The 14593-nt window shown below is 45.5% G+C and overlaps 1 protein-coding gene across 1 annotated transcript in view; it reads right to left on the reverse strand.

Moving 5' to 3' along the window:
* The window catches only part of LOC126092487 (peptidyl-prolyl cis-trans isomerase Fkbp12), a 38512-nt gene that overhangs the window by 17607 nt on the left and 6312 nt on the right, over positions 1–14593 (reverse strand). Inside the window, exon 2 of the mRNA XM_049908105.1 lies at positions 10877–10924. Within this exon, the coding sequence (XP_049764062.1) occupies positions 10877–10924 (48 nt within the window). The remainder of the gene's footprint in view (positions 1–10876; positions 10925–14593) is intronic.

Here is a 14593-nt window from a genome sequence, read left to right on the forward strand (position 1 = left end):
TTCCATTGATGCCACATTAACAGACAAGGTTAATAGGTCTTATCAGCAGCTATCTTTTTCCTTCCTTGCCTAACCCAAACAACAATTTTGTCAGTTCCATGTAATATCATGGCATCACTACCTTTTACAAAATTGCTAATTTGCAGCATTACATAGTAACAAATGACATTACAATGTGTACAACCAATTTTATGTGAAACGCAGATCTGTTTGGGCACTTACAAGTTGGATCTCTTTAAATGCAGCTCTCAGATAGCTCCCTCCCTTTGATTAAACATATAAATCATACAGTTTAATACCACACTGCTCAAACTACATAAATTGCCACCAGTGTAGCTCATGTGGGCATTTTTTCTTCCAACAGTGTTTAGGGAGTTGGTTCTGCACAGTTTTGCTTAACGGGTGACAAGGGAACTGGGTGGTTCATGTGCCACAAGGATTTGTTTCTCTAGTATCAAAAGACATTCTGACTCTTGGTAACCATGCTGTTGAGTGACCACCACCACCACCACCACCACCACCACCACCACCACCACCACCACCACCACCACCACCAGCACGTATCAACTTAATGAGAGCTAAGAGATTGGCAGAATCAAAGTTTGGAGGTTGCTGTGAAAGGGGGCATCTACAGAGGGAAATTTTTTTATGGTTAGGCTGTTGGGAGAATTCAATGGTCTAAAAAGCGTTTAAGGAACAGTATGTGGCAGTTTTCGGGACTAATACAGATGGGACAGAGGTCCCTTTGGGGTTCGGATTTTACTGCAGTGGGAGGAAGCGAAATGCAAATGACTGCAGAGTGGTAAGTGTAAGTAAACACTATACAGGAATACTGAAGGTAAAACTGGGTGGCACACGACAGGAAAACATTTACTAAGTATGTAAAACAGATGTGAGGAACGGTCAGATGAACAAGTTACAGCTCTGTACAATGATTTGTCCGAAAGCTAACAAAGTTCTCACTCTTGTTTACATGCCTTTCAACAATTCAGCACCTGTATTATTTGGTAAATTAATCTCATTTTACCACATTTAATGCTCTTAATTTACAATGCCAAACTATCAAAACTTTATCTCTGTGATAACATTATTTTGACATGCTCCATATTGCTGAGCATTCTCCTGGGATCTCACAATTATCTGAATGAATAAATGGAATGTTTAGACCATAAAAATCACTAATTTCAATTTTCTGTAGTTTAATGCCCCAGACTTCATAATGGTTGGTTGGTTGAGGTTTAAAGTTTAACAGCAAGGTCATCAGTCCCTTGTTTCACATATGGTCCATTCCACTAATGTGACATCTCAGGAAAGTCAGAACAATAAAAGGGATAAAGCTAAAAACGTAAAGGGGCAGTCATGTTGTCAATGGTAAAAACAAAACGACGGAAGTCAGCAAGAGAACGAACCCAACGCTATGCTGAAGCAGCATAGGCAAGACCACCTGTGACTTAAAAGGTACAACCGCTAGAATGTAGAAAGTACCTATGGGGAAAAGGAGACTAACCAAGCCTTAAAAACAAGGGTAAAAACAGAGTAAAAGGGGAAGAAAAGAGGATTTCGGTCAGGGAGGTGAATCGGTAATCTCTGAACACTGCTTACAGTGGGAGAGACCCAAACACTCACCGCCCTGCCCAAATACCAGAGAGAGATTAAAAACCTTAAAACTGAGAATAAAAACCACTTTCCCAGAGGAAACTGAGAACCAGAGAGACCATCCGGGAATCGTCAGCCAACATCAAAGGTAAAGTGTGGGGGAGTCTGTACTTAGCACGCAGAGCCAAAAGAAGGGGGCATTCAACCAAAATGTGGGCTACCGACTGGAAGGCTCCACAACCACAAAGTGGGGGTGGCTCATCACGCAAAAGAAAACCATGGGTCAGCCTGCTATGGCCAATGCGGAGACGACACAGTGTGGTCGAGTCCTTTTGGGAGATGCGAAAGGAAGAACTCCATGGGCCTGGTGTCACCTTAATAGCACGAAGTTTATTAGACAGGGGAGTAGCCTCACAAGAATTGGCCCATGACTGTGCGAAGTGTGATTTGATGTGAAGCCGTAAATCCGTTGCAGGAGGGGTTACAGAAAACGGGGGGTAAGCGACTGCTCCCCCAGCCAAACGATCAGCGAGCTCATTACCCGGGATACCCACATGGGCAGGGACCCACAGGAAGTCAATGGAACAAGCAGCACGGTGAATATCAGCGAGATGGTCATGGATGGCAGAGACCAAGGGATGGCGCGAAAAACACCGGTCAATAGCAAGAAGGCCACTCATCGAGTCCGTACATAACAAAACGCAGTTGTGTTGGGACTGTTTAATAAAGGTAAGGGCCTGGGAAATTGCCATCAATTCCGCAGTAAACACCCCACATGTAGGTGGCAGCAGATGATTTTCCGTTCCGACAGAGGACGTGAAGGCATACCCCACATGATCAGTAGATTTAGAGCCATCAGTGTAAAAAAACAACAGCATCCCAAAACTCCCATAAAATTTGGCGGAAAAAGGAACGGAACACCACCGGGGGGGGATGGGATCTTTTGGACCTCAGCGGAGATCCTTCCGAATTCGAGGCCGAGGAACTAACCAAAGGGGGGGGGGGGGGGGGGGGGGGGGTGAGGAAGGCAGAACAAAGAAGGAAGCTGAAAATCACGGCAAAGAGACTCAAGGCGGAGCCGAACCGGTAAACCCGCCCGAGGGCGGGAGTCGGGTGGGCAACGTCCATGGTCTGTGAACAGGATAGAATAGGAAGGATGAGTGGGAGAGGAACAGATAGTGAGTGCATAAGACACCAGAAGCTGGGACCGCCGAACAGAAAGGGGAGGGGATCCCAGCTTCAACCAGGAGACTATCAACAGGGCTAGTAGGGAAGGCACCGGTGGCCAAACGGATAACACGATGGTGGACTGGATCCAGCACGTGCAGTGTGGAAGGAGCAGCTGAACCATAAACTTGACAACCATAGTGCAAGCGAGACAGAACTAGAGCACGATAAAGACGGAGGAGGAGGAGGGAACGGTCCGCACCCCAAGAGGAGTGGGCAAGGAAGCGAAGGACATTGAGTTTACGGAAACATCCTACCTTCAGATGTCTGATATGGGGCAGCCAAGTGAGCTTGTTGTAAAAAAGAAGACCCAGGAAACGAAACTGTGGGACCACAGGCAATCGATGGGCATCGAGATAAGAGTTCTGGATCAGGGTGGATCGTAGTACGGCAACAGAAGTGGACCACTCGCGATTTTAAAGGAGAGAATCGAAACCCGTGCGAGAGGGTCCATGCAGAGGCACGCCGTATAGCTCCCTGGAGCTGCCGCTCTGCAGATGCCATCAAAGAGGAAGTAACCCAAATGCAGAAATCGTCCACATACAGGGCAGGGGTGACCAAAGGACCGAAAGAGGCCACAAGACCATCGATAGCAATGAGGAAAAGGACACTCAAGACAGAACCCTAAGGGATGCCCGTCTCCTGGGTCCGTGGAGAACTAAAAACAGTACCAACTCTAACTCCGAATGACCAATGGAACAGGAACTGGCGGATAAAAATTGGGAGTGGGCCCCGAAGACCCCACTGCTGAAGGGTAAGTAAGATGTGATGGCGCCAGGCCGTGTCATAGGCCTTGCGAAGGTCAAAAAGCACTGCAACCAAATGGCGGCACTGGGAAAAAGCCTGCCGAACTGCGGATTCCAAGCGAAGTAAATGATCGATTGGAGACCGTCCCTCTCGAAAGCCACACTGGTAGGGGGACAATAGATCCCGAGTTTCGAGGACCCAATTGAGCCGACGGGCTACCATCCGTTCAAGTAACTTACAAACAACATTGGTCGAACTAATTGGCCGATAGCTGTCAACAGATAGGGGGTTCTTACCAGGCTTAAGGACAGGAACCACGATGCTATCCCTCCATTGAGAAGGGAAGTCACCCTGGAGCCAGATATGGTTAAATACCCAAAGAAGATGTTGCCATTGTGGAGCACTGAGATTTTGAAGCAGTTGGTTATGAATGGAATCTGGGCCAGGGGCCGTATCATGAGAAGAAGATAGAGCAGAAAGAAATTCCCATTCAGTAAAAGGTTCATTGTAAGATTCTGACTCACAAGGAGTAAAACATAAGGTGAAAGCTTCAGCCCGCTGTTTCAGGTGAAGGAAAGCAGCTGGATAGGAGGCTGATGCTGAGGCCACTGCAAAATGGGTCACAAGATGTTCTGCAAGAACTAATGGGTCCGTACAAAGGCCATCTGGGAGGTGAAGGCCTGGGAGGGTGGACTGCCGATGGCAACCTTGGAGAGAGCGAAGTGTAGCCCATACCCATGACAGAGGGACAGTAGAACCAAGGGAAGAAACGAATCGTTCCCAACATATCCGCTTGCTCTGTTTGATTAAATAATGGGCTTTAGCGCGGAGGTGTTTAAAGGTAGTAAGGCTGGCTACGGATGGGTGCCTCAAAGTGTTGCAAAGCTCGACGGCGAACACAGATGGCAATGGCAATGGCAATGGCCGTACTCCACCATGGGACTTGCCGGCGACGAAATGGTCCAGATGAGCGCGGGACAGCAAGGTTAGCAGCGCGAACAATCGCATGAGACATGTCACGTAGAACGTCATCAATACAACCCGACAAAGAGGGAGAAAACACGACCTGTGCAGTGTATAGTGGCCAATCGGCACGTTGGAAAGACCAATGACGTAACCTGTCCATCGGGGAGCAGGAAGGGAGCGAGATAATCAACGGGAAATGGTCACTATCACAAAGGTCGTCGTGTGGCAACCAGTGTAATGAAGGGAGGAGAGAAGGAGAAGAAAGAAAGATGAATGGCAGAAAAGGTACCATGACCGGCACTGAAATGAGTAGGGGAGCCATCATTAAGAAGGCACAAGTCGTGGTCTGCAATAAACTGGTCTATAAGAAGACCTCGTCTAGATGGAAAGGCACTGCCCTACAAGGGATGATGAGCATTAAAATCCCCAAGGAGGAGGAAGGGAGGAGGAAGTTGCTGAAGAAGGGCAGCTAAGGCAGCAGGTGGAAGAGTCCTGTCAGGAGGGAGATAAAGATTGCAAACTGACCGCAGAGTCTAGGTGGACCCTAACAGCAACCGCTTCCAATGTAGTTTGAAGAGGAATCCACGTGCTAGCTATGTCTGTACGGACCAATGTACAAACACCACCAGAAGCCCACAGGGGTCCGACCCGATTTCGACAGAAAACACGGAACCCACGGAGGGTTGGTGAGTGAGAATCAGTAAAATGAGATTCTTGGAGAACCACACAAGCTGCAGAGTAAGACGAAAGAAGGGATTTCAATTCCGGAAGGTGATGATAGTATCCACTACAATTCCATTGCAGAACCACACAACTATGATTTAAATGGGGGCTGAACACTCTAAAGCCAGTCACACCGCCGGATCCCCACCCGTCACCGACAAGGAGGGGGCGACATCCATGAACTACAGGTCAGAATCCGGTTGTGAAGTCGGGGAAGGGACCTCTGGTGACACCAGAGGCTCTTTGTCCCGGGACTTATGTTTCTTCTTCTTTTCAGGCTGAGATCGAGGGCGGCTGTGTGGCATAAAGGAGCCAGCTGCAGCAAGATCAGGAACAGAAAGAGGGCAGCAGGCCTTTGGCCTGGAAGGTACCAGGAACGGGCATCCTGGGAGAGGTGCCCTTGACCAGCAGACGCCGAAGAAGTGGGACACGACCTGTGCAGTGTATAGTGGCCAATCGGCGGAGGGGGAGGGGGAGCAGTGCCCAGAGGAGAAGGTGTGGGAGCCGCGGGGGAGGGGGTGAGGGGGGAGGAGAGGGGTCCGGGATGGGGGTAAGGAAGGGGGAGGAATGGGTGAAGATGTAACCAAGGCGTAACTAGATGTCATGGACACAGGGTGAAGACGTGTATATTTCTTACGGGCCTCTGTGTAGGTTAAACGATCGAGGGACTTTTACTCCTGTATCTTCTTTTCCTTCTTATATACAGGGCAATCTGGTGAACATGGAGAATGACTACCATGACAATTACACACACAGGAGGGGGAACACAGGGACTCCCCTCATGGAGTGGACGTCCACAGTCACCACAGAGAGGGGCCTGTGAACAACGGGAAGACTTGTCCAAAATGCAAGCACTTAAAACACCTCATAGGAGGTGGAATGTACGGCTTCACATCACATCGATAAACCATAATAACTTTCTCAGGGAGGGTATCTCCTTCAAAGGCCAGGATAAAGGCGATTGTCTTTAGGACCCTTCTGGACACGCCGAACAAAGTGAACACCCCGTCGTCCGAGATTGTCCCGAAGTTCATCAGTTTGAAGGATGAGGTCCCTGTGAAAAATCACACCTTGTACCATATTTAGAGACTGGTGGGGGGTAATGGACACAGGAATTGTGCCAAGATGGGTACAGGCACGAAGGACTGCAGATTGGGCAGCTGAAGCAGTTTTGATCAGCAACGAACCGGACCGCATCTTGCTCAGGGAGTCCACTTCGCCAAACTTTTCTTCAATGTGTTCCACAAAGAATAAAGGTTTGGTATTGGTGAAAGTATCTCCATCAGTCCTGGTGCAAACTAGATAACGGGGGAAAGGTTTTGCCCCTAGCCGACGGGCCTGACCCTCTTCCCAGGGGGTAGCCATGGAAGGGAAGGCCAAAGGGGCAAGAGAAGAAGCACTTGAAGAATCAGGTCCACGCAGAGATATGGCCGCAGAAGGATGGCCAGAGTTCTGGACCCGTATGCGTTTCATTTGCATAGCGTCTGCCCTGATACCACCCACTCCGATCAGGGGCTCTCCTCACGGGCACCACCCAGCCACAGCAAGAGCCGTCTGGCACAGCGGCCATTGCCGGGAGGTCCGATGCTCCAGGATGACGAGCAACCACTCCAAGGCATACACATGCATGAGGAGGTCACAGCTCAGGTATCAGAAGTGTGATCCCTGTGTGTTCAGGGGGCTCAACCAAAAGGGTACATAGCTACCCCACCACACGGGCTGGCTGCCGTGCTGGCTATGCACCCTAGCATCAGACAATGACGTGAAAGAAAAGGTGGAATGTACTAGGAAGGCGCACGTCGGAGACACTAGGTAAGGTGCTCTTCCCCAAATGGCTCACACTATGGAGGAGAAATTTTGTAATGGAGGTCAAACCCCAGAGGGGGACCCAGGAATGCCAAAAGGAGGAGATGATTATGCAACAAAGCTGGATTGTAAAACCAACAGAACCAGGAGAATAGCGGGGGCCAACATAAGCAAGGACACCAAGAGAGGGAGAGGAGAGGGCGATGGGAAAGGAGCAAGGAGGGGAAGGGGAAGGGGAAGGAAATGCAGCCCTGGAGAGAAAGAAGGCTGCAATAGCTCGGGGCCCCGTGCTCGCCACGCACGTATCCACAAAAGAGTTGTGGACCCCCTTGGGGGCAGACTTCGTAATATAACTAATAATTTGCTTAGTTCACATCAGACAAATATCTCCACAAGTTTATTTAAAGAGCCCTTTTCAGAATGGGGCTAAGATATTGTAATGGGCCCCTTATAAAAATCATGGCCATGGTAACTGATTTGTAGAACAGCCTGAGGTCTAGGTTAGGTGACAACCTCGTTGGGAGTTGGAGAACCTAACAAATGTGTATGTGAGAAAGGTTTTAACAGATTGATCAGTAGCCTAGCTGCATATTAGTGAGTGTCATATGCAGTGCACTATCAACTATAGAAACAAGGTACAACATAAATTAGACTTATTAGACAGACAAATATCTTATGAGTATTTTGTTGCACATTAAGCATTTTTACTATAAATGGAAAGAAGGGGGGGGGGGGCAGAACTATGTAGCTCTTACCACAACTGAGCAAATCACTATCAGCATACCTCAGGATTAAGTATGAGGTACCTTCTTGTTCTTGCAACAAGTAAATAGGTCATTTAAGCAGCTGCCAGTGGATGCACATGCATGTACAGAACTGAAGTCTGCTTTTAAGCAGAGCCTTCTTCTATTTTGGCTGCTCAGTGTGGCTGCCAGTTGCTTATGCAATGAGCAGCAAGAAGCAGCTAGAACCTGCACGAAGAAAGTTTTATAGCACTCCAAAGTTGCACGATTCTTACATGTGCAGAGCACTCCGAGTCATAGTGAGGGATAGTCTCCATGTGACCTGTGTTTACATTACTTGATTTTGCTACTTTCTCTTTGTTTACGGCTCTCACTTCAAATGAAAACAAAATGGATTACTATGACTGGAAGCTATCAAGTGAATTAAAATACATTCAAATAATCTTGAAAGACTAAAATTTGTTAGTTTCAGGTTTCTAAATTTATTTCCATGTTATTAGCAGTCAAGCATTCATTGTCTTGCAGATCGATGAAGTGATTTTTATATGTTTGCTAAAAAAAATTGCTGTTTTTAATCTTTTCTGTAGAGGTATTCAGTTTATATGAAACTATGTTTCATTCCACACTATTGGCTAGTTTCAATTGTTCTCTCAATTTCAAGTGCACATTTTCACTTTCTGGCAGGAATCACATTATGCCATAATAAAGAATCAAACATCAGATGTTACAATAGCGGTACTCCAAGAACAGTTGCATACCAAAAATGAGACTGAAAAGCTTAATATGAAGTACCTCAGTGTGAATGTGGACATACAAATGTGCACTTTAAGACGAATAATGCATTTTAGTACGGTTTACGAAATTCTGATGCTCTTTCAACCTTCTCTGACATTCAGTTTCTTTTACATGATAATGTAAGGTCTCTTAATGCTGTATATGTATGAACATACATAAATATTCACTTAAAGATGACTAAGCAGGCAAATTTGGTTAGTAGTATTTAATAAAATATTTTGTCTCAAATATGCTTTAGCAGAATTTTACAAACCAGCCTTCCGTGAAAAATAATGTTGTTCGACCACAACTTGTTTCAACACTATTATTTTTTTATAATTTACATCATCATAATTCACAGAATGCCATTTTTTGGTAAATTATAGACTGGGAGCCCACCGTGTTTTATCATTGTAACTCCCCACATGGATTTATATTTATTCCTAGAGTAGAATATGAACTGCCAGTCAGTGTTTCTTGGCTTTACAGATAACCTTGTTGATTATTTAAAGATATGGAAATAATCATGAAATAACTTATCCTTAGTTTTTGTGTACACAAGCACCTTTTATTTTTGCAAGAAATTAGTATTTGTTCTTACTTTCTTTTTGCAGTGCTGCGTGCATGTAAACCTGATTGGAAATGCTACATAACAATATTGCAGATAAGGAATTAAAAAAATTATGTTAAGCTCACCACAAAGCAAAGTATTAGGGTACGTTGAGTTGTAGAGTCTAGTTCTGAAATTAATATTATGCCAGGAACTGATTCCTTATTTTGCATTCCTTACCTGGCTACAATATGATAAAACAATTGCACTAAGTACAATAACTCATGACCCCTCAGAGGAACATGCAACAGTGCTGCACATGGTCACATAATGCCCCAGTATGCATTAAATTAGCCCGGAAATGTGACAAAAAGTGTATGAGCAGAGCAAACACCAAGCATGCACTTCCTACGTCATCTTATATGAGCATATACAACAACGCTCGTTTTCTCACAATACTGGCAATTGCTCAAAGTAATCTCGTTATGTCTCTCCACATTTCCTCTAACCATGTCTTCCTCCTGTCTCCCCAGTTCCTTTCCCACCTTGTCATTATGCCTCTACTACTCCCACCAGTTCCATGCACCTTCCCTTCCTTCCCTCACTCTGTCCATACCCTCTATTATCCACCTCAACTTCTCTCTGTTCTCGTTCATCAGCACCTCTAGCCCCTGCAACACAGTTCTATAAAGTTTACCAATGTTACTCCCACAACATACTTGACATGTAGGGCTGCCTACATGTAAGGGCCCACATGTGTGGGCTGATCAGCAGATTGGATTTGACAGGCCGATACTGGTCCCCTACAATATGCCTGTCATACATGGCAGCCTTCATGCCAGGGGTTGAAAAAAAAGATGTTTTTGCCCGGATCCCACTTTTATTAGGAGCTAGCAGGCTATAAACCTCCACAGTACCGATACTTTTGAGGCCTGCTGTCTCTGTGCCAAATATGGTTGGAAGTGATCCAGGGATTGGGAGGAGATAGCAAACAAACACCCCCCCCCAACACACACACACACACACACACACACACACACACACACACACACACACAAAGCCAACATACCTGCAGAAGACCTCTTTTCCCAGTGCTCATCCATTTCACATTAAGTGTCTGTATATTGAAACCACTTAAGTTTGTTGGAAGTAAAAGCAAAAAATTAAATGCCTAGCCTCAAAGTACAAGACATAAAATGAAGCATCATACAATACAAACACTGCCTTTATAAAAACAGCACTTTTCAGCAAGGAGTTCCAATATAAAATTGCAAACACAAAAACACAAGCAACAGTGTTGTGCTAAGTATTTTCTAGAGGTATTGTATGACCATTATGTAAGAGAAAGCATAATATTCATGATGTACAAGATTAAAGAATTAGTATGATTTGAAACCAAAAGGAGAGACTGAAGACAATAGGTTTATACACAAGCATCACATCAGATTTCAACTACATGAAGTTACACAAAAAATTACCTCCTTTTAATAGTTCTTTGAAGCAACAGTGTATCTAAGCATGGCATTTCCTTAGTATGCAATTTGTAATACAAAAATGCCAGATACAGTATTTTAGTTTTGGAATCAGGGAATCCTATGCAGTGTAAATATAAATTTGGAGTGGTTGAGCAGTGCTACAGGCGACCAAGCAACAAAACACACTGCTCATGTGTTAAGGCAGTGCCACAAGTTGCAGTAGCTAGAAAAAGCATATAACACGAAAGTATACAAAGACCCTTACATACCTGTGTAGTGAACAACCACAGTCTGGCCAGTTTTAGGGTACGTCTGTCCTGCAACAATTTGTTTCTTTTGTCAATTGCCATTATGTTAATGATGAACACACTTAATGCTTACTTTGTTAATATCTCAACATAAATATTGAAAAGCATTGATAAATAACACCCTTGTCTAGCACCTCTTCCAATAGTAGTTTTAACTGCTGGCTTCACACCAATTCTTACTATTACTTTCTTGTGTACAGATCCTTTATCTATCTCCTGTCTTTAAATCTTCCATTTTTAAATATCTCCAGGAGTATACTTCAGTAACCTCCACCCTATGTCTCACTCCAATCAACAAAACAGCTGGGCATACCCCTGTTAATTACCAACCCGCTTTATCTTATGATCCTCAAACATCCAATGGCATCTCAAAAGTTACTTCTGAATCCAACTTAACCCTGATCTCTCTTTATTTATCTTTCAAAACTGTAGATCAAGTCAACACACAGCCTTTGAAATATATCATTCAATGACCAATAATGTTTAGATTAGATTAAGTTTTCATTCCACAGACCCAAAAAATGAGATGATTCTCATGGATGTGGAAAATGTCAAAGTATAACATAAAAACATAAAACATTTGAATATAATACTTACTACCCTGATCATTTGGCAGGAGATAGTTGAAATACGTTAATACAATGCAGTAAACTGGAACAGCTAATATTCACAGGATTAACACACTGTCAGAATGAAACACTGTTATGTACTATTAATAAATTTCTCATACACAAAATACCTAATCTTGACTGTTGTGACCAAGTGTTCTCAAAACTGAAATCTAACATATTTTTACTTAAGCTGGCTTAACAGTCTCTGTTAAGATCTTTATCTATGGAGTAGGAGTTGCCTCTCAAAAAGTCTTTCAAAGTTGTTTAAACTGTGTTTGGCCTGAAACCAAGTCTCTAATGGTTGCTGGCAATTTATTGAAAATGTGTGGTCCTGAATATTGGAACCCTTTTTGGACCAAGGTAAGTTGGTTGGATTGGAGAAAGAGACCAAACTACACAGTCATCAGTCCCTCCAACCTTGGAATAACTAAAACTGATAAAAACTCACACTATAAGAGGGAACTACAATGGCAATAAAATTACGAACTATTGACAGAGAAGAAAGGGAGGAGGGAGACGAAGAAAGAAGGAAAATAAAGTGAATAATGACAGGGGCATGACGGAAGAAGCACAGGTAGACAAGATAGACACTCAAAACAGACCTCATCAGGAAAGGAGTGGGAAGGCAAAGGGTGAGGTTGAACCACCAAGCCCAGTCGAAGCCAGTGCAATTGGGACGAAGAGGAGAGCAAGACGGCCTGCCATCCCCTCCACCCACGGATAAGGTTGGAGGTCCCACCCTTAAATAAAGCGATAAAAACCCCCATCATGAAGAAATCTCAAAACTAGATCAGCCGCTGAGGCAGTGTCAGCTACCAGTAAGAGGTGAAGCACAGTTAACATGGATCCACAACACAATGACAGAGAGGGGGGGGGGGGGGGGTGTCCTCACGACAGAGGAGATAACTGAGTCAGCCAAGTATGGCCAATGCAGAGCTGGCAAAGGATGATAGAGGCCTTACGAGGCCCGTAAGGAGGACCACCACATAGGTGTAGAATCCTTTATCGCTCTGAGCTTGTTCGGTGAAAAAAGCGTGCCACTTTGTGTTCCAAAGTCCCAAAACCTGACAATGTAATGCCGAAGGAAAGTATATTTCCGGAATGCCAATAGCAAGAGATGGCCTGTTAGTAGCCAATTTAGCCAGTTGACTGGCAAGTTCATTGCCAGGGATCCCAACATGGCAGGGAGTCTAAATGAAAACTACTGAGCATCCACATTGATCAAGGAGAGGTGGACCAACAGGTGGCGAGGGAAGCTAACTGCTCAAGAAGTCACTACAGATAGTGAAGGACAGTCCTGAGCAGAAGTGGACATGGTCCAGTGTGTGCGAGATGGCTACCAATTCTGCAGTCAAAACACTACAGCCATCTGGCAAGGAACGAAGTTCCATATGTCTTGCATAGGTGCAAGCATAACCAGTGTGACCAGCAACCAAGGAGCCATCAGTATAAATCATTTCTGAACCCTGGACTGAACTGAGGAGACAGTAGAATTAGTGGTGAAGGGCATCCGAGAAACATAATCCTTTGAATTGATGGAGAGATCAAGACAGAGCTGTGGCCAAGACACACCATGGAGGGGTATGAGTGAGAGTGGAGAAAAGAGGCGGCAAAGGGAAGTGCTGAAGCTCAGAAAAGAGCAACTGAATGCGGGCAGCCAAAGGAGACCATAATTAGGGTGCTTTGGGTGCAGCGAATGCGGAGGGCGTAAGATATCATCCGTTGTTGACCCAAAACTCGCAGCAGTGGAATCCCCACCTCAGCAAAAAGACTAATCATGGGGCTAGTCCGGAAGGCACCAGTCAAGTTGTATCTCACAATGGTGGATGGGGTCTAGTCTCTGCAATGTCAAAGCCGATTCAGAACCATAGACAGGACTCCCATAGTCCAAACGAGACTGGACCAGCACTTTGTACAATCACAGTACAATAGAGCGGTCTGCACCTCAGGTGGTACTGCACAGAACATTGAGATTTAACCAGCACATCCTCTTCAGCTGGTGAAGATGAGGGAGACACATCAACCGGGCATTGAAGACCAGACCAAGAAGCGAGTGGTATCCAACACCTCGAGGAACAGGTCCGGATAGGGATGGGCCGAACGGCAACGGCAAAAATGCACAACACATAACTTGGCCATCGAAAACAAAGCCATGGTATAGAGCCCAAGATTGCACCTGATAGATCGCCCCCTGTAGGCGGCGTTCTGCACCACCCGTGACTGAGGAAGTGACGTAGATACAAAAATCGTCAGCATACAAAGAGGGGACACTTGGCCCAGCAGCCGTCACCTGTCCATTAATGGCTACGCGAAAGAGGGACGCTCAGCGTGGAACCCTATGGAACCCCATTTTCTTGCCGTTGGGAAGTGCTGTAGGAGGAACCAACTTGGACCGAGAAAGAGTGACAAGATAGAAAGTTACAGATAAAAATGGGCAGAGTACCACAAAGGCCCCATTTGTGAAGGGTAGTGAGGATGTGGTGGCACCAGGTGGTGTCTCAGGCTTTATGCAGGTCAAAGAAGACTGCAGTGAGGTGTCGCCGATGGGCAGGAGCTGATGGGATAGCAGACTCCACGTGGACCAAGTTATCCTCTGTAGAGGGGCCACAGCAAACACCTTTTTCATTTGATGACAAAAGTTCACGGTATTCAAGGATCCAAATCAGTCGCCAACTCACCAGGCATTAGGGGAGCTTGCAGAGGGTGTTGGTAAGGTTAATTGGACGGTAGCTATCCAACTGAAAAGGTGGCTTCCCAGGCTTCAACACCGGAATAACAATGCTTTCCTGCCACTGGGTAGGAAATACCCCCACTCCACAGACGATTGAAAAGGGTCAGTATATGACGGTGGCCAGTCACTGATAAAGTGTTTGAGCATTTGGTTATGTATCTGATCCGGTCCAGGAGCCGTGTTGGGACAAATGGCGAGGCCGCTGGCGAATTCCCACTCGCTAAATGGGGCATTATAAGCCTCCAAGCAGCGAAAAACTAAAGACAAAGGCAGTCGTTCCAAGTGCTCTTTCAGGAGGAGTAATGTGGGCAGATACTGAATCAATGCAGAGGCTTG

This window comes from Schistocerca cancellata, chromosome 7, assembly GCF_023864275.1.
Source record: "Schistocerca cancellata isolate TAMUIC-IGC-003103 chromosome 7, iqSchCanc2.1, whole genome shotgun sequence".
Classification (NCBI taxonomy): domain Eukaryota; kingdom Metazoa; phylum Arthropoda; class Insecta; order Orthoptera; family Acrididae; genus Schistocerca; species Schistocerca cancellata.